Raw genomic sequence first — 20201 nt, 5'->3', positions numbered from 1 at the left:
CATAGAGAAACGTGGGAAGCATCAGTTCTACCTGCAGAGACTGGGCACAGCTGGGGGACACTAAGCCAAGACCTGAGGGTAAGAAAGATACCAGATGGCTGGGGGTGAGGGGAAGGGCGACACTGTATGCAGCAGGAACAACACTAAACAGTGTAGACACATGGAACAACATGGCGCTCAGGGAAGGGCAGGCAATTCAGTTCACCTAGAGGGTGAGATGAAAGAGTTGTCCTGCCTGTGCTAAAATGCAAGCCCCTCTGCAAATTGAAAGGGGTAAGGAGACAGATTCTCCTCTGGACTCCCAGAGGGAGCAGCCCAGCTGACATCTTGATTTTAACTCCATGAGATTCATTTTGGCCTCTGACCTCCAGAACTGTCGGGTAAATCTGTGTTGGCTTTAGCCACAAAGTCTGTGTTAATTTGTCCAGCAGCAACATAAGATTAACATAGGAAGGGATCACTGTGCTATGGCCTAAACAGAATGCTGCAGAGCAATGGGTTCAGAGCGAGAGTTCCCAGGAGTTTGGAAACAGTGTTGGGTCCCCGCCACTGGTGGTCTCCCTAACTACTGATTGGGAACCCCCTTTTGGATGTCTGAAACTCAACTCAGCACCCTCCCTTATCTAAACCCTCTCCTCCCATATTGTCTTGAAGAGTGCAGCCGAGCCAGATGCTTCCAAGTCATCCATCCAGTGAACCACTAAATGGTTGGGGGTTCTGCATGAAAAGTTTCCTGCATGCAGAGAACATGGGCAAGAGGGAGAGAAGGCATGAGAACTTGGAAGGGGGCTGGTGGAAGAGATGAAAGCATGAGATAACTGTTACCTCTGGTTGGTGGGAATATGGATGTCAGCCTGGGTCTAATGCCATGGGGCAGACTTGACTCCAAGACACAACTACAGGCATTGCCCATCCTTTCCTCGCCTTGGCTGAGCCAGAAGATGCAAAGAGAAAACATCTGGCATCAGCTTTGCTTTGATGTTCTGCACTTTTTCTCCTGACCTTCCTGTCCTCATGTGCGTCATATCAAATTACCTAGGACTAAATTACATAAACCCCTCCAAACGTCTCCAGAATCTTCCATTCAAAGCTCTTAGGCACTGTCACTTCCCTGGGTCCAAGGTGACCAAGTGCCTGGGGAGCTGACCACACAGCCTTGGGGGGCCATGTTTAGAGGCAGCAGCACCAGAGACGCAGATCTAAGAATGAAACCCACCAAACCACCTCAGTGCTGGTTAGGTTTTATTTTAACAGGGCATTTCCTCTTCATGTGTTTTTCAAAATATCAGTTATATCAATTAAAGGTGTAAACAGGTACAAAATATACAGTACAGAGAAACAATTTTCTTAACTAGTCTATTGCCTAACAAAAGTACACATGGGGGAGCCGAGTGAATAGCAGCCCTGGTCTCTCCTCTGTGGGGGGGGATAAGGGATCCAGAGGCGGCTTCAAAAAAACAGGAATGATTACTTGGGGACAGCACTGTGGTAAAATTAAGAAACCTGGGCCGATGTCCACCACTGTTAGGATGTCAGCAGAGGAGCATCGTCCATACCCAGCCTCTCAGACCTTGCTGGGTGTGCACACACCGGGGGGGCCTGGGCTCCGCTAAAGCCTGAGGCTTGACGATTTTGCTCATGCACATGTGGAACAAATCTTCTGAGAGGGCAAAAACAGTTTTCCTTCCCCAAACTGAACTTCTGGAGGATAAGCCATGTCTAACCTGAGGCTTTTCCCAACTGCTGCCCCCCACTGGCCCCCATGGTGCAAGGCTTAGTGGGATATATCCCCTTTGAGTTAATTTATTTCTCATCTCTAACAAGACTTGCCTTGCGTGTTTCACAAAGTCACAGTAACAAATGAGATATGATGTGAAAGAATTTTGACAATGAAAAAACACTACACAAAGGACACAGAAGCATTTTGCTGGAGTGGAAAAGCAGCTCCAGGTGGGTTGTCAGCCCAGGAGTCTGATAGGGATGGCCAGTGGCCCCTAACAGGGAAACACACAGTAGGGCCCGCACTGTTGGGGGGCCTTATCAGGTGGAGAGGCAAGCTGGCTGCTCTGGGGATGAGTCCTTCTCCCTGCTGAGATGAGGCTGCAGTTCCACAGCACCCAGCTGGTCTCAGGTCCCAGGAGGCTTGGAGCCTAGCCCAGGCCTGGGCAGAGCAGGGTCTCAATTCCCCAGGACTTTTTGCTAAGACCATCTCTTCCCTAGGAGTCAGTGGGGCCAGGGGAGGTCTGGTCCGTGTCCCTCCTCACTGTGTCCCCAGCCCCGCCGACCTTCACGTCAGACTTGGTAAGGACATAGCCCACATAAACACGCTCCGGAAACCAAAAATATGCTAGAAAGTTTAAACTGGTACTACGACTATTTTTCAGCTTCTTCAAGAATTAAAAAAGAGTTTTGTAATTAAGTTACTTAAAATTCTATGGTGCTGTTTCACAATCAGAGAGTTCTACTTTGTTCAGAGGTGGAAGCTGTATTTGTTTGACAGTTTCTCTTCTTCCAGTGATCAGTTCAGCAACTTGGGGGTTTGGTCTCCCAGTCTCCACTCCCGCCTCTGCGCTGGCCGCCACCCCAGGACATCTGGAAACGGGACTTTTTACACTCATGGCCCTCAAGGGTCAGAGGCTGAGACAACTCTGGCCATCCTGGGTGCCTCACAGGTCCCCACCCTCGGTGGGTCCCAGGACACTCAGGCCACAAGTCCAGTCAGTCACAAGGTCTGTGGAGGCTAAGGGTCCTTTGGAGGCAGGGCTCTTGAAGGGGTCCGGGGGAGCGGCTGGGAGGGGAGGCAGCGGCTGGCCCCGGGCCGGGCCCTTGGCCCCCGCCGTGTGGTTGCGCTGGTGCTTACGGAGGTGGTCCTTGCGGATGAAGCTCTTGCCGCAGACGGTGCAGGTGAAGGGCCGCACACCCGTGTGGGTTCGGTAGTGGTCGATGAGCTTGGAGCGCTCAGTGAAGCGCTTCTCGCACTCCGTGCAGGGGAAGGGCCGCTCACCCGTGTGCAGCATGCGGTGCCGGATCAGGTGGGCTGGCCGCGTGAAGCAGCGCCCGCACTCCCCGCACCGCAGGGCGCTTCCATCGCGTGCAGCCCCTGCCGCCCCAGCCGCCCCATCGGGCAACTGCCCGCAGCTGCGCTGGTGTGCGCTCAGGCTCACCTGTAGCTGGAAGCTCTTCCCACACGTGGCGCAGGTGAAGGGCCGTCCCCCGGGAGACGCGGCAGGGTGCTTCTTGAGGCCAGGCTTGTGGCCAAAGCCTTTGGTCCGGCCAGGGTATTTACAGGGGTCACTGAAGGATCTCGGGGCCTGGCCTGGGTCCAGCACAGCCTCTCCGTTGTCAGGGGAGGAATAGGGCAGCCCCTCAGGCCCAGTCCTCGGGTTCAGACCCACAGGAGGTTTACACCTGAAATTCCAGCCCCACCGGACTCCCCCAAGGAGCCAGTCCCCTGGTGGGGTCTCGTCCTGGGCCACCGTGGGGCTGGGGTCTCCCAGGTCCCGTTCAGGCCGGGCGGGCTCTCTGAGCCCGAGCACAGGGTCCTGGCTGGGGAAGGAGCTGCCCTGGCTCTCCCAGGCGCCTTCCTGGACAGGACTAGGGAAAAACCTTGTGGCTTGGCCTGGTCCAAATAGGGTCCCGTGGGCCTCTAGGTCAGTAGGGTGCACTGGTGTGGCCACCACCTCCTCTTCCTGGACTTCAGTTTTTATCACAATTTTTACATCTGCTGAGAAAGACAGAAAGACCAGATATCATTCTGTCCCCTCCTGGGCTTAGAGCAATTATCTGATACTTTCATCTGGAGATTCAGTAGCTCCTCCTCCCCTACCAGCACACGGAGCCCTGGTTTCCAAGCCACAGGATCCAGCTCAGCAGAGCGCCCAGAGATGGTCATGAGGCTGCTTCAAACCCCATGTGAGGACATCCCTGTACTAGTACCTTCATTGCAAGCAAAACCACCATCGCACCTGCTTACGGGATTTCATTTCTACTTTGGCTGTTAAGGCTAATCAAGAATTTATCTTGAGGAAGGAACTCTGACCGCCGGTGGCAATGTACTGGAGGGGAAAAGGCACTGGGTTGGGGATCATGTGAGGTGGCTCTGCGGCTTCCCACAGACCAGCTGTGGGCTGCAGGATGATTTTTAAAAATCCTCACCTAAGGATATCTTTGTATTGATTTACAGAGAGAGAGAAACATCAAGGTGAGAAAGAAACATTGACCCGTTGCCCTCTGTACCTGCCCCGACTAAGGATCGAACCCACAACCTAGGTATGTACCCTTATTGGAAATCGAACCCACAACCTTTTAAAAAAATATTGGTGGTGTATCAGATGATGCTCCAACCAACTGAGCCACCTGGCCAGGACTGCAGGGTAATTTCTTAACCAACAGCACATCTGTGAACCCTGGTCATAGGGCTGTATGAGGGTTCCCAGATAACACGTCTGAAGACACCTTGCATGTGATTTGGCATGCAGCAAGCATCCAATAAATGTGGCCAGCTAGCTAATAATAAAAATATTAGTAAACAGTAAAAATGTGATTATGTAAATATATTTGAATTTCATTTCCTGAAATTTTGTATCAGGGATCTAGGCTTTTAGCACATTTTTGGAGTGCTAAAATATAAAGTAACAGATAACAGGCCTACAAAATAGAAATAAAAAGAAAAATAATACATAAATTTGGAAGTTTTCTTCCCAATTCTGGCCTTTGGACACTTGTCTTTGGTAGTGCTGATATCTAAGACGTGCTTCTGGCTTGGTTTGTTTTTTCTTTGCTGAAGAGGAAGAGGAGGCAGGTTCTGAGCCTGAGCAGGAGGTGCATTCTCTCAAGGGACTGGCTTATGAGCACTGACTGGTTAACATGAGAAAAGAACGGCTGGCAATATGGACGTGCCCAAGGAAGGCTGTCCACGCCTAAGAATCTGGACAGAGATGAAAGACAGACCACTGAGTCCTAACATCCCAGATACCTAATACCTGCGGGCTGACAGGGCAGGGCAGCTCATCAATGAGGAGGCAGCCGGGGCCTAGGCAGCCTGCAGGGCAGCTGTGAGTCTTTCCCACCCTCTCTCTGCCACCTGTACCTTCTGTGGAGGCTGCCGTGTTGAGCTTCAGGGTCCCGTCTGAACATGCGGAGGAGGGGTGGTGGGGAGGGAGATCTGCCTGCCAGGAAGTAGGTGGGATAGTGGTTGAGAAGTTGGAGTGGACGCCTGCAATGAAGAGATCAGAGCCTGTGGGTTAGAGAACAGAAGCAGCAGGAAAAAACCCCACAGGATAGAAAGAAGAGACCCTGAGACCCACCCCGGGCATGCTGCATGACAGAACCCCCCACTGCTCCTGAACCAGGTTTCCTTTGCTCCCCTCTTGGAGGCACCAGGAGGCTCAGGGGTCACTGACTTATTTCATATCGCCCCTCCTTAATGTAAGGCAACGGTGCCTTAAGTGCCCAATGCTGGGGGCAAGAAAAGTGCAGCTGATGGAATGAGGCAGAGAAATATCAGGGCAAGAGCTTCACCAAACCCAGAGGTGCCCAAGGTGTCCTTTAGTGCAGGTCCTGTCTTAAAGTGAGGAAACTTCCAAGCTACTCAGGCCAGATGTTTGAAAGCCCATTGTTCCCATAATGTGGCTCCCAGGAACTCCTTACCCCAAGGCCTGCCCTGGGCTCTGCCTCTCGTTCCTGGTATCTGCTCCCAGTTTGAGCCACTCACCAGAAGCAGCATCTGTAGAGACGTCTCCTGCTCCGGAATCCAGCTGGCTGAGGCCCCATGGCTCCTCCCCGATATCTGGCTGTCCAGCTGCCCACGCTTCTACCCCCAAAGCCTGCTGCTCCTGGAGCTGGAGCTCGCCCTCCTGCTTGATCTGCATTAAGAGGTCAGGGGCAGGAACCGGCGCTCCCGAGCCTAAGAAAGGGAGAGTGTGTGAGCACAGCCTCAGGGCTCCCTGGCCCTGAGGTGGACACACAGCCAGGCAAGGAAATGGACCTCTCAAGGGTCACACAGCGTGAGAGCCTGGTAAGAAGGGAAAGAAGGGCAAACAGGGCCTGCAAGGGCTTCCAAGCAAAGCATGGCATTGAGCACATGGCACTGAGCACATGGGGCGGGTGGGAAAGGGTGAGGAACACACCAACACATTCTCAGGGCTAGACCACTGGTACATGGGAAAGACTGAGCCGCCCTGCGGAGGTCCTGCTTTCAAACACACACCGGTATTTAAGTGAGCAGAAAGAAAAAGATCCTGGGTATGAGAATAAGGACAAACACAAGTGAAAGCAAGAGTTGAGTGGGAGCTAAGTGACCCAGGAAATTGCTGGGACAGAATGCAAGCCTTAAGGGCTGGGGCTTTGATGTTCAAGTGAGGCAAGAGCAGAGATGAGCTGCCTGCATGAAGCCAGGAGCCATAGGCTCTGTCCCAGCTGTGAGACAGGGACCAGGAAAGCTCCATCTGAGGGGCCTCTAAGGAAGCTGCCCTCTTGTCCAGGGCCATGGGTGGTAAGCCACACATAAGAAATCAGAATCCCATGTCCACACTGAATTCATACTACCCATACGATGTAGGGACCCTAACCTGAGAAATTCACACAAAGACTGACTGAGAACCACGGCAACCCAGGAGGCCCAGCACAGGTAAATGAAACCTGCCCCACAGGGGTCCTTAATAAAAAACTAAACTTACAAACCAGAAGAGGAGCCAAATGGCATGACAGTTACTGCAGAATTCACTTCCAAGAACTACAGAAAAAAGAATAAGCTGAAAGATACAGTATAGTATATCTAAAATATTCAAAGAAATAAAGGAAGGAACAGAATCTCTAAGGCAAGAAAAGCAAACCATTTAAAAAATATATATATTTCTTTATTGATTTCAGAGAGGAAGGGAGAAGGAGAGATGGAAACATCAATGATGAGAGAGAATCATTGATCGGCTGCCTCCTGCACGCCCCCTACTGGGGACCAAGCCCGCCACCCAGGCATGTGCCCTTGGCCGGAATCGAACCTGCGACCCCCCAGTCCGCAGGCTGATGCTCTATCCACTGAGCCAAGTTGGCTAGGGCGCAAACCACTTTTTAAAAGGCAGATCTGAAAAAGAACTAAATATATTTGACATTCTAGAAATGACAAAATAATGAAAAACACAATGGATGGCTTAAAAATAGACTGAACATAACTAGAGAGAAGACTGGTGAGTTGTAAGACAGATCTGGGAAAATAATCGACAGCACTCCATTGAGAGATAAAAAAAGGAGAGAGAAATAAGAGACATGGAGTACAGAATGAGAAGTTCCCACACACGCTGGGAAATCCAAGGAGAGAATAGAGAAATGAGTAAAGAGGAATATGTAAAGAAATAATGATTGTGAATGTTCCCAAATTGAAGGCAACGAGCCCACAGTTTGAAGGGACACACCAATTCTTAAGTAGGAATTAAAAAATATTAGCCTCGACAATGTTCTGTAAAATGGAATAACAGTAAAGACAAAATCTTAAAAGGTACCAAGGAGCCCAGCCCACATGGCTCAGGGGTTGAGCGTTGACTTATGAACCAGGAGGTCACAGTTTGATTCCCGCTCCGGGCACATGCCCAGGTTGTGGGCTCAATCCCCAGAGCAGGAGGCAACCAATCAATGATTCTTTCTCATCACTGATGTTTTTATCTCTCTCTCCCTCTCCCTTCCTCTCTGAAATCAATAAAAATATATTTTAAAAAAAGAAAATGAGAAAAATAAACCATATTTTAAAAGAAACAAAAAATTCTCCTGACTCATAAATGATATGATTATCTCTTCAGAATATTTGAGAATCATCAATGAGAAAACTAATTAGCATTAATGAAAATTTTATCAAGCTTCGTAGACAGAAATATCAATAAATGAAAGAAAATGGATTTTGTACACTACTAGAGTTTTAAGGGAGCCCATCAATGACCATTTATCTTTCTGTTATGGGTCATTTTTTTTTCTTTTTTATTGAATTTATTGGGATGACATTGGTTGGTAAAATTATACAGGTTTCAGTTGTACACTTCTATAACACATCATGTGTATATAGTATTGTAGGTTCACCAACCCAAGTCAAGTCTCCTTCCATCACCATTTATCCCCCCTTTACCCTCTTCTATCCCCCTCCTCTGTCCTGGATTTTAACAGAGATGTAAAACAAAAGAGAAGGCAGGTGAGGGTAAACCATTTTTTTCATTGATAATTGAGGATGCAGCTTTTATCTGTGGGCGAGTGGGGTTCTTATACTGACCCTGGAATCAGGAAGCCACCTGCCAGACCACTTGGTCAGAGAGGCTGTCCCCAGCAGAGCAGCAGAGACCACCTGTCCCCGGGGGCGGCCAGCTGCCCAACCCTTGCTCCCAAACTCTCTAACCATATAGGTCCGTGGTGGGACCTCTGGTGGGGTGCCTAATGAGGCAGAGAGGGGGGTGTTACATAACAGCCCCAGCTACACAAGAAAATGTACTGGAAAAGGGATGTTCCTGCCCCAAGCCCCCAGTCCCTATGAACAACAAACAGAACATGCAAGTTAAAGAAGGTACCCACGACAATAGTGATTTTTTAAAAAAAAAAGGAACCTAGGACTCTATCTAACAAAGAAATGTTCAAGACTTTTTTTGGAGAAAATCACAAAACTTCATGGAGGTATTACAGATGAGTTATATGGAGGGATTTAAAATATTCACAGATAACAAGCCTCAGTGAAGGGGCCAATTCTACCCCAAATGATTAATAGAATGAATGCAACTCCAACCACAATCCCATCTGGATTTTCATGGAACTTGATAAGGTAATTTGAAAGTTTACCTGAAAGAGCACAGGGAAAGAAGACCCAAAGCGCTCGTGAGAAAGAACTGGGGTCCCGACCCCCTACTGCCACAGGAATCCATTCCAGATGGATTCAGAACTTGAACAGAAAGGCAAAATTTTTAGTAGAAAACATGAGATGGTGTACTACAACCTCGAGGTAGGGGAAATTTTCTTAATTTTTATGACATAAGAAGGAGAAACCATAAAGATAAAGACTAGTAAATCCAAGTATATTAAAAGCATCTGTTCAATATACCATAAATGAAGACATCATTAATACACATACCTGACAAAAAGATTAATATTCAGAATATGTAAAGAACTCTTACAAATCTAAGAAAGAGAAGACAACGGAAAAGAAAGATGGACAAAAGGCAAATAGGTATTTCATAGAAAAGGAAGGAGAAGTGGCCCATAAACAGTATACAACTTTCAATCTCATTAATCAGGAAAAACTACATGTTTTAAACTACAAATTTTAACCGTTTTCACTCCCACCAGATGGGCAGAAATTGAAATGTAAGGCATTTCCAGGGCCGACGAGGGTGAGGTGCAGCAGGGCCCACCAGGCCCACGGCTGTGCCCTGGCTGGTCCCACCAACTCAGAGAACTCTCCGACGTTACCTGGAAAAGTCGAACATGCATGTTTCCTACGACCCGGCACTTCCACTCCTAGGTCTACACCTAGAGAAACTTTTACACATGCATAAGAATTTTCACAACAGATTTTTCTTAAAAGCAAAAGAGTTAGAAACAATACAAACACCCACAACAGCAGAAGGAATAAATGCACTGAGTTACATCCACAAAATAGAAAGGGATAACGTGGCGAAAGCTGTGACAGTGAATGAACTACAGCTGTGCCACACAAACACGATGACTCTCAAAAACATGTCAAAGGAGAAAAGCAAGTTAAAGAAGAATATATATGACCTTATTCCTATATAGTTCAAAATCAGGCAAAATTAAATGTTATTCAGAAATATATACATAGAAATAAAAATGTAAAGAAAAGCAAGAGACCCATCATGTTTGTTCTGAATTTTTTTTTGTGTGTGTGTGTGTGTGTGTGTGTGTATCTGTAAGAGGAAGGGAGGGGCCTGGAACCAGAGAGGGACAATGGGGTCTTGGAAGGGTCTGGTGGTGATCTATTTCTTATGCAGGGTGTTATGGGGTTTTACTGTCTTGCTCTAATCTTTATCTGAATTTGTTCAGTATGTGATTTTGTTTGTTATATAAAATACACAGTAAATATATTTAAAAAAACAGCTGATCCAATATAACACTTGTTCACAATAAAAACTTTAGTGCCTGGCTGGCATTGCTCAGTGATTGAGCATCGACCTATGAACCAGGAGGTCACGGTTCAATCCCCAGTCAGGGCATATGCCTGGGTTGGGGCTTGATCCCCGGTTGGGGGCTTGATCCCCAGTGTGGGGTGTGCAGGAGCAGCCGATCAGTTATTCTCTCTCATCATTGATGTTTCTATCTCTCTCTCCCTCTCCCTTTCTCTCCGAAATCAGTAAAAATATATTTTAAAAAAACTCCCACCAAAAAAACCCTTTAACTAGCAGGGAAGAAAACTTGTTTAAGCTAAGAGAATCTTTAAGTCTAAGGATGAAAAAATCATCCTTACTGCTGAAACTCTAGAAGCATCCACAGACAAGGATGCTAGCTAGCATCACCTCTATTCAACAAAGTCTTAGCCTGACTGCTAAGCAGAAAAATAAAGTTACAGACATTTAAAAAGTGTTATTTGTGAAGGGTACCATTGTCCACATAAAAAACCTAAAAGAATCTAAATAGACAGGTCATTATATCTAAAAAGAGAGTTGAGCAAAATTTCTCTTTCATTAAACACAGAGCATGGCTGTTCACCTGTAATAACTACTTAAAACATATTATTGACTTAAAAATCCCATTCAGAACATAGCTTGGCCAGTGTGACTCAGCTGTTTGGAGCATTGTCCTGTGCACTGACAGGTTGTGAATTCAATTCCCGATCAGGGCACATGCCTGGGTTGCAGGTTCAGTCCCTGGTTGGGGCACGTACAAGAGGCAACTGATCCATGTTTCTCTTACATAGATGTTTCTTTCTCTCCCTTCCTTCCTCTCTAAAATCAATAGAACATATCCTTGGGTGAGGATTAAAAATAAAAATCCCCTGCCCTGACTGGTTTGGCTCAGTGGATAGAGCGTAGGCCTGCGGACGCAAGGGCCCCAGGTTAGATTCCGGTCAAGGGCATGTACCTTGGTTTCTGGCACATCCCCAGTAGGGGGTGTGCAGGAGGCAGCTGATGGATGTTTCTAACTCTCTATCCCTCTCCCTTCCTCTCTGTAAAAAATCAATAAAATATATTTAAAAAAAAAACCCCTGGGGGGTAGGGGAGGCCAGGGGATTGTCAAGGGCGGGGGGAAAAAAAGGACACATATGTAATACCCTTTGTAATACTTTAAGCAATAAAAAATAAAATAAAATAAAATAAAAATAAAAATCCCATTCAGAATACAAATAATAACTCTCGGAAGAAAACTGTAAAAACTTGTTCAAGCACATAGAAGCCTTCAGGAGATAAGTCTTTCTATGGATAGAGGGACTCAGCATTGGAATGAGGGTAATTCTCCAGAAACAAAATTATAAAGTACAATTCCTATCAAAATTTCAATAGGATTTTCTGAGAACTTGCCATAAAGCTTCTGAAACTCATATAGAACAAAGGTCCAAGAATAGCCATGAAAAGTTCTGAAAAGGAGTAGGAAAGGCTTGGTCTCCTAGAATCTGGCTTCCTAGGAAGCTCCAACAGTCCGTGTGGGTGCAGAGATGGCAGAGACCAAGAAACATCAGACAGAGCCCAGAAACTGCATCTGCCCACATGGAAACCTGGCTCCCCATGGAACTGCTATCACAAATCATCACAGAAAAGACAATGTTCAGCAAACTTTGTGGGAAAATCAGACGTACTCATGGGGGAAATTTTTAAAATTTTCCCTTGCAATCTACACAAATATTAATTCTAGATGGATTAAAGACTTAAATGTGAAAAAAACAAAACTTTAAAAGTTTAATAAGAAATAATGAAGGCTGTCTTTCTGAGCTGGGGAGAGGCAGGGAAGGGTATCTTTTAAAATATATATTTTTACTGATTTCAGAGAGGAAGGGAGAGGGGGAGAGTGATAGAAACATCAATGATGAGAGAATCATTGATAGGCTGCCTCCTGCACACCCCACACAGGGGATCGAGCCCACAACCTGGGCGTGTGCCCTTGACTGGAATTAAACCCAGAACCCTTCAGTCCGCAGACCGACGCTCTATCCACTGAGCAAAACTGGCTAGAGCAGGGAAGGGTATCTTAAGACAGAAAAGCAGGGATCATAAAGGAAAAGACTGATATGCTGACTCTACCCCAAATGAAAACTTCTATGTGCGAACTATACGGTGAAAAGACCTGCCACAGACTGGGAGAAGGTATCTGCAAGGCAAAGAAAGGGTTCATGTGGAGAACCTACAGAAAGAAGTCCTGAATCAGTAAGAAAAAGAAAACAACAGTAGAAAAACAGAAAGAGACATTTCCCTGGAGAAGAAACCAAATAAACCTATGAAAAGGATGCTCAACTTCAAATGCAAATTAAAACAAGGTATGATTTCAACCGCATCCAATTGACAAAAATCTAACTCTGAAAAGTGGGCAAAGATTTAAGAAAACAGGTCCTTCCTAAGTGCTGGGCAGTAGTGCAAGCTCGTGTGCCCGCGGAAGAGACCAGGAGCCCAGCAGAGGTGCAGACCAGCACGCCCTGTGATGCAGGGTTCCACCCCTCGGTCTAGTCCCTATGGAGACATCAGCCTGTGTACATAAAGAGGCATGTTCTAGAATGTTCACTGCAACACCGCATATAAGAGAAAAATCAGAGAGAGCTCAATGGAGGGACAGAGGATAAACTGTAATACAGTTGCTTTTGGAATATGAAGCTTCTGTAAAAATGATGAACATCTATATGCATCAAGAGGGATAAATCTGAAATACCGAATATTGAGTGATAAATATATGATATTTACGTAATTTTTCAAAACACAGAAAAACATATATTATAGATTATTTATGCCTACATATGTACATAATAGACGTTTTAAAATGTGGGTGGAAAAGATATGATATTTACCCGGGGACAAATAAGACTGAGATCTAAAACGGAATTTAAATTGTATCAGAAATTTTTTACACACACACACACACACTTTAAATTATGAAACATAGCATACAGTCAACACGTATTTACTGAATTCCTACTCTGTGCCAGGCAGTATTCTAGATGCCCAGATGATTATATGAGCAAAACAGATCAAAGTTCTTATCTTCTTGAAATTTACATTCTAATGGGGGGGGGAGGAGAGACACTACATAAATCCATAAATAAATATGAAATGCACTCAATAATCCATAGATATAAAATATAACAATAGATGATGGTATCTGTCATGAAACAAGGCAGGAAAGGGAGGCTGGAACTCCCAGGCGGGGAGTGGGCTGCACCTTTAAGTAGGGTGATTAGGGAAAGTCACATTTAAGCAGAGACCAGAAGGAGGGAATGAATTGAGCAGGAAAACATATGAAGAGCTGTCCTGGCAGAGGACACAGCAGGTGCAAAGTCTCGGAGATCGGTACCTAGAGCGCTGGGGGAACAGCAAGAAAGACGGTTAGGTCAGAAAGAGCAACAGGACACAGCAAAGGAAAAGTGGTGAGTGAGTTGGGGGGAAACACCGGGCGGGGGTGGGCAGGATGTCCTGGCAAAGGAAAAGTGGTGAGTGAGTTGGGGGGAAACACCAGGGGGGCAGGATGTCCTATCAGGCAAAGTGCATCTAGGAAGTGAGGGATCAATAATAGCAAATGTCACCAACAGGGCAGGTAGGGTGATGGACTGTTAGCACCATGGAGGTCCCGGTGGCCTTGACAGGAGTAGGTGAAGGGGCTGGATAGTGGGAAGACAGGGTGGAGGCAGCAGGGAGTGTGGGGCAGAGGCTTTGGGGAATGAGCAGGGGTAGATGCTGGCGGGGATGAGGGAGACAGGTAAGAAGTGCTGAGCCACAGTCCTTGAGAAGGTGGCCTGGATGGGAATGAGTGCCCAGTGGAGGAGGGTCTCTGACCACAGGGTTGTCAGTCTGTCGTAAGTCACAGGAGCCAAGAGAGAACTGGGCACAGATGCTGGCAGATGCGCAGATGGGATGGTGAGGACTCTAAGTGTGTTTTGCTTTGTTTTTCAATTAAATAATGTATTTTCATATAAAAACTATTCTAAACAGAAGGTGGCGATTTGGCCTATGGGTCACAGCTGGTCAACCTCTGGACTACTGAATGAATGGACTGAGGAGACACGCCGACTGCGCTCAGAATCCCAGGTGAGAAATGGCGAGCACGTGGGGCTTTCTCCAGCCACATGCAGCTGCTGGGGAGCTGGTGCAGAATGGCAGACAGGTTAAACCAGGATTATGGTTTTGCTAGAGGACAACAAGGAATAAAAGGGGCGAGGGAGCTGAGTGTGTGTGCAAGAGAATGATGATGATGGGCCCGGAACCCTGGCTGGGTGAGGAGGGAAATGTGGCCGGGTCGGCAGTGCAAAGGCAGCAGGCCCAAAGGCTCTCGGGAGCTGGAGGACAGGGAGGGCGCGCTGAGATCGAGGCGATGGGAGAGGTACACTGCTGTCGCCAACAGTCAGGGGAATGACCAGGGAGTGGGTGGCAGAGAGGGAGTGGGGAGCTAAGGAACAGAGAGGCCAGGTGCTCAAAGGACCACCCTCGTGGGACTGCCATCGCCAAGAGCGATGGCAGGAGCAGAGATAAGTGAGGGAGGTCTGCAGAAGGCGGTGGAGAGAGGAAAGCATGTAATTCAAGGGAGGGGGGGCCTGGCACAGAGCAGCCCCTGCCAGGCTTTTTTTTTCGGGGGCGGGGGGGGTGTGGGAAAGGGGAAGCTGCAGAGGACACCGGGCCCCCAGGGACCCAGGTCTCATCTGAGCAAGGATGGTGGCGCAGGGACACCCAGGAGAGCCTGAGGGTTGGAGGTCTTGCTGAGACCTGAGTTCCACAAAGCACGGCAGTTAGAGCTGGAGAGAAGTTGGAGAGGAGGTCTGACAGGGGCTGCACCAAGCCCAGAGGAGATGAGTGAGTGGGGTCCGGTCTTGGACAGGGGCGGGTGGGGATTAAGGCCATACACAATTCTCGATGTGTAGGCAGGGCATGTGGGGGTCTTACCAGCAGCCGCCCTATTTCCAGGTTCCCTTTCACTCTTATTAATGATGGTATAGAAACCATTCATGTTATAAATGTAATAAAACAAGCCCACTGTGAACCTCCCACCCAGACTAAGAAACTGCAAGATCCTGTGTCATAACCCTCTTTGTCAAGCTGTCCTCTAGCTTTCAGGCTGTCCTAGGCACCTAAACAGGTGAATGCTCTGACCACTGATGGTGTGGCTGGTTCTGTACACCATCAGCTCTTGGAAAAGTGAAAGTGTCGTCGCAATGAAACGGCAAACACAGCAGACATATTTCAGTCACCACAAATTACACACAGTAAGACTCTTTAGCAACACAGGTGAAGGGAAGAAAGGGAAGCCCAGGCATGGGGGGACAGACGGGGACAGAAGAGGAGGAGGCGGGTCTCCCTGGTCAAGGGACAGACTGTCGTTTACCCCACAGCCCCGCCAGGCTTACTTCAGTCATGTGGCTTGACTCACACATCCACCCGTCCTTTCCTTAACTTTCAAAGGTGCTGACTGGCTCTAGGAAAATCTGAGACAGCGATACCTGGTATTCAGATTCTCCTTAAATCAATCTGGTTCTAAATCATAGCAAACGTGTGGTTAATATGTGGCTAATGGGTTAATGTTCTGAGACAACTAAAGAATTTCAATGAGATGTAGTTCTTGGGTGGAGGAGAGGCTGACTCTTCATGAAACTCAATGTTGTCTTTAATAGACGCCTACCTTCCCTATCAATGTCCTTCCTTCACTTTCACTAATTCAGTGCTACTGGTTCTGTTTCTTTCCTAAAAGTCTGGGTTTGCCATCTGTTTCCACGCTCGGACGTATTCCCGAGTGTTAGCTGAATAAGGTATAGGTCACAACTCAACTACAAAACAAAACTTAGAAGGCCATGCTCTCTCTGGCCCTTTACTCCTGTTTCCATCAGACTGCCCAGCGTCTCCCTGGCCCCCGCCCAGCTCCTCACCTGGACTCGGGTCCACAGGAACATCTGGAACCTTGGGGGCTGTGCGGCGCCAGCCACACGGCTCCTTCCCTGGCTCAGTCTGGGAGAGGACCTCGGGCTTGGAGATGGCGTAGTCTGAGGAAAGACATAAAGGTTAGCTTTTGCCATGTGGTTCCATTCAGAGCTGGGGATAGCAGCCTGGGAAACCCAGAATGGCCAAGACACTAAATTTCCTGATTGACACAGAGCAGTGTTCTCAACCACAAGCAATTCTATCCCCAGGGAGACATTTCTGGTTGTCAGGCCTGAGGGCTGGAGGAGAGGTGCACCTTGTGAGTGGAGGTCAGGATGCTGCTACCCCACCACACAGAATCATCTGGCCCCAAATGCCACAGGGCCAAGGTGAAGAAACTCTGGTATAGTCTCTACATTAAGAAGCGATACATTTCTGCAAACTGAAATAGAACATCACACCTTCACCTGCTCCATCCTCACTAAGGATGCTCACTGCCTCCAGGTCTGGGGTCACAGAAACACCCCGAGAGGAAGTGAGCCCAGGAAGAAAGAGCCCAGCCCTTCTGGGGTATCACATGAGGAGAGTGGCAACAGCCCCAGGGTCTGGGGGAGCAAAGTCTCGAGCATGAAGACAGCACTGGCCGCAAGAAGCATGGTCTGCGCACATTCTCCATTGACGCAGAGGAGCGTCACAGTCAAGGCCACATCTCTCAGTAAGAGAAAGCTACAAGAGAAGGCCTTTCTCACATGTGGGTGGATTAGCTCCTGGAGTCAGTGGTAGGCGCCTTCTCTAAGCCTCAGCAGGGGAATGGAAACAGCCTTGCTCCACCCCTGGTTAGGTGAGGGGCCACCCCACCTCGGTCTGGTATCCTGTGAATTTCGCCAGGTGGAAGGGACCTTACAACTCAGTCACCCAGCGCTCATCTTTAGAATGAAGAGATAACTCTTTGCATGGTCAAAGTTTCCAGTAATTTATATATCCTTGTGATAAAACCCACCCGCATGAAAAGAGAGATCTGAGGACTCCCCTAATAACGCTGAACAGAGAAATGACTATCAGGCCTTACCCAGGGAGACCAGTGTCTCGTAGTTGCCCCTCCTCACGTGCTTGTACAGCTCCTTTTGCCATTCATCCAGCTTGCCCCACTCCTGCTCGGAGAAATCGACAGCCATGTCATGGGCATCTGGAACCTCGGGTGTCACGCATGCCATCCACGTTTATAGGCACAGCCCCTCGGGCTGTCCCACGCCAGGTGCCCAGCTTACCTTGGGGGCCTCTCCCTTGCTGCCCGGGGGCAGCCGCAGGACCCAGAAGTTCCTGTTCCTCAGCAGGTTCTCCATGTTCTCCAGCCGCCTCTGCAGCAGCCCGTACTCCTGCAGCAGGGTCCCCAGCACGGCCCACTTGCCCTCCAGCTGGTTCCCGAACTCCAAGGTCGTCTTCTCACAGTCGGCCAGCTTCTTCTCAGCCATCCCTGTTCGACCTTCTAGGGAGAGCAAGCGGGCAGCCTGCGATTCGATCTTCCTCTCCATTGCCTGAATGGTAGCTGCCATTGTCCAGGGAGAAATCTTCCAGAAACAAAGAGAGACCAGCATTGATCATTGCACCAGTCATGTTCTGTGAGCCCAGCTGTCTTAGGTGTGGGGGAGCTGGAGTAGGGGTGGGAACCCATATGTGAAAAGTGGGGATGCCCTGGGCCACATGCCAGGTTTCAGTCTAACGATCACCTACTCTGGGTGTCTCACACATCACCCAAGTCTGGGGGCTGCCGTCCCTCCAGGCCTCTGCAGCACGCCATGCAGACCCCTATGGTGGCATTCACTGCCCTATGGTTATCTCCTGCACCCTTCTGTATGACCTCTGAAGGCTGCACAGGCCCTTTTAACAGCATGGTGCATGGCCTGCGGCAGGCGCCCAGTACAATTCTGCTAAACAAATGATGACTGAGCACTACTGGGTGTTTTAGTGGAGAAATGGTAAACTGCAGGTTTACTAGAGGCCAGCCAGCACTTCCCATCATAATCACACAAGAACCTCTACTGATGATGACCTAGCAAAAAAAACAACCCAGCTGCTTCACTGAAACGGCACAAACAAGAGTGCTGCTCAACTGCTTTTTTAAAAGCAGCTCGTGTCTCTTTTTAATAAACATAAAAACCTAGTGGTTAATTCCTCTCCCCACAGGACAATCTGATTTGGTTCCCTACCCAGTTACCACCCCCCCCCCCAAATTAAAAATCACCATTTTTGCAAATCTCCACCAGCCAGGTTAGGCTTTTTGCTATAACATGAGTCCCGAGGCCCCTCGAGAGTCTGACTTTTTCTGTCACTATTCCTACTGCTCCTCCCAAGAGGAGAATTATGGTCTTAGACATTCTTTTCTGTGTGTGTCTCAGACATTCTTGTAGCTGCTCCAGGCTGTGACACACCTTACAGATTGGAGGGGAAGGTAAGACAACGCCATTAGGTTTGACTTTGGCATGAGCAGCAACATCCCACAGACGTGGAGCCTCCCCATGCAGCTGACTTTCCTGTCTCTGGAAAGTTCCCACAGTGGCTTTATTGACTGGCAGTTGGGGACACTGAGGAAAGGGCAGATTTTGCTTTGGGTGGGGGCTGGACCACCTGACACCCACATGTCAGAGTGTGTGTGTGTGGGGGGGCGGTCCTCACTATTCATGCCTCTTCCTGGCGTGCCTGTTGCCTGAGGACCCACAGTACCTTACAACATTCTGGAAATGACTCCTAAACAAATGGTAAGTGACTATTTGCAAAATAAAGAAGTGACTACTAGGAACCAGTGTGGATGCACCTAGGGAAAGTCACTGAGCACTAGAACATGGGTGGACACCTCAGAAAACAAGTGACAGGAGAGTTTGAGCAGGGGCCAGAGGATCTGGCTGTTTGCAGGGAGGCTGGACCAGATGACCTCTGACCTGAAGAAGAAAGAGCTCTGGCTGGGCCTCAGAGGAACTGGACAGGCAGAAAGCTGGATGTGCGTGGCACTCCTGCCTTCCAGGGGCTGCAGGGACTGCACTGGGCTAGCACCTCCGCCCCCGCCCCCCCCACCGCCTGTCCCCATCATGATCCCAGCCTCCAAGAGTTTGCTCCAGAAGCTCCCCATCCACTGAAGTCCTACTCACCCAGCCTCCAAGCGCACCTGTCGGCCATCATGACAATCTTTGCATTGCAGAAAGGGCCTGAGTAAACTCCTACTTTGTAAACAATGAGGCCTCCCCACCTCCCGTTTTCTTACCACTTTTACCTGGCCCTGGGTAAGGCTTTCACACTACCTGGTGGGAGGTGGCGACTCTTTCTGCTCAAGCCCAGCTCCTTATTAAACGGTGGCTGGACAATACGGGGCTGTCCCGACTCCTGCCAGGGAAGCCAAAACCTCTGTGCTTGAGAGGAGCTGATGGTAAGAGAGCCCCAGATTCTTCAACAGCTCTTCACCCATGTGGTGGAAGTCCAGGCGTTGGAACCCCTTCCAACGCTCCCTCAGCCTCCTCTCTCCTGCAGGCTCCCGACCAAAGCCCTCTTTTTCAGGTGCAAGGACACCTCTCCGTTCCTTGAACAGGCGAGCACTGCCGCCTCTCCCTGAGCCGGGAGCCGTCCTCCCGGCCTGAAATCCTAGCCTTCCCTGCGAGCTCAGCTCAAATCACAGAGGCTCAGGCCGGGAGGGGTGTGGACTGCAAGGGCAGCCCGTGCCCTCTGCTTCCCCCGCCTCGCAAGCATGTCTACCTCAGTGCAGGGAACACTCACCTGTTCTGCACTATTCCTGCCTGTGCCCCTGCCTGCTGCGCCCCATGCAGCGTGCTCCTGAACACAGAGCGACCTTGTCTTTGCACGCCCTCCCTAGCTGTGCGATCCTGGGCAAGTTAACTTCTCTAGGCCTCAGGTTTTCCTTTCGTACGAGAGAGCGAGCGAGCACCTACCCTGCAGGCTTGCTGTGCGGACAGAAGCATGCCTAACCGGGCTGGTGCGGCGCCTGTTTCTACGCACGGGGGCAGCTGTCTTCCGCCCGGACCCCAGCGAGCCGGGCACTCGGCACGGGGTGAATGCGGAATCCAAGCCGCTTCGGACACCTCCCAGGTGCCACCGGGCCGCTGGGGGGAGCTACGGGGGCAGGGCGGTGGGCAGAGAAAGGAGATGCGGGGAGGGTGGGGGCGCCCAGCAGCA

At 49.1% G+C, this 20201-nt stretch overlaps 2 protein-coding genes across 4 annotated transcripts in view; both read right to left on the bottom strand.

Annotated features, from left to right (window-relative positions):
- The window catches only part of ZNF777 (zinc finger protein 777), a 49924-nt gene extending 44819 nt beyond the window's left edge, over window positions 1-5105 (bottom strand). The window contains exon 1 of the mRNA XM_014528187.1: window positions 5090-5105. The gene's annotated coding sequence lies outside the window, so the exon portion shown is untranslated. The remainder of the gene's footprint in view (window positions 1-5089) is intronic.
- Window positions 1225-20164, bottom strand: ZNF746 (zinc finger protein 746). 3 transcript variants are annotated; one of them, XM_005880039.2, is made up of 7 exons: window positions 19958-20164; window positions 17291-17590; window positions 17092-17173; window positions 16031-16144; window positions 5714-5905; window positions 5090-5215; window positions 1225-3724 (listed from the first exon to the last, which is right to left on the bottom strand). In XM_005880039.2, the coding sequence occupies exons 1-7, from the start codon at window positions 19985-19987 to the stop codon at window positions 2667-2669; spliced, it is 1902 nt and encodes a 633-aa protein (XP_005880101.1). In that variant the 5' UTR covers window positions 19988-20164; the 3' UTR covers window positions 1225-2666. The 3 variants fall into 3 exon arrangements, with proteins under 3 accessions (XP_005880101.1, XP_014383675.1, XP_014383676.1); XM_014528189.1 differs by lacking the exon at window positions 19958-20164 and adding an exon at window positions 18655-19061; XM_014528190.1 differs by lacking the exon at window positions 19958-20164 and adding an exon at window positions 18655-18675 and having other exon boundaries at window positions 1225-3721.
- Window positions 20165-20201: the final 37 nt, after the last annotated feature.

The sequence above is a fragment of the Myotis brandtii genome, unplaced genomic scaffold (assembly GCF_000412655.1).
Source record: "Myotis brandtii unplaced genomic scaffold, ASM41265v1 scaffold621, whole genome shotgun sequence".
NCBI classification, from domain to species: domain Eukaryota; kingdom Metazoa; phylum Chordata; class Mammalia; order Chiroptera; family Vespertilionidae; genus Myotis; species Myotis brandtii.
This window is presented reverse-complemented; position numbering and strand designations above follow the sequence as displayed.

Excerpts from the sequence above, each read along its gene's own strand:
- ZNF746 (XM_014528189.1), bottom strand. The coding sequence starts at position 18,702 with ATGAATAGTGAGGACCGCCCCCCCACACACACACACTCTGACATGTGG. Across the intron at positions 17,174-17,290 it reads GCAAGGGAGAGGCCCCCAAG|GAGTGGGGCAAGCTGGATGA; the intron begins GTAAGCTGGGCA and ends TTCTCCGAGCAG. Across the intron at positions 5,216-5,713 it reads CTCTACAGATGCTGCTTCTG|GCGTCCACTCCAACTTCTCA; the intron begins GTGAGTGGCTCA and ends TCTTCATTGCAG.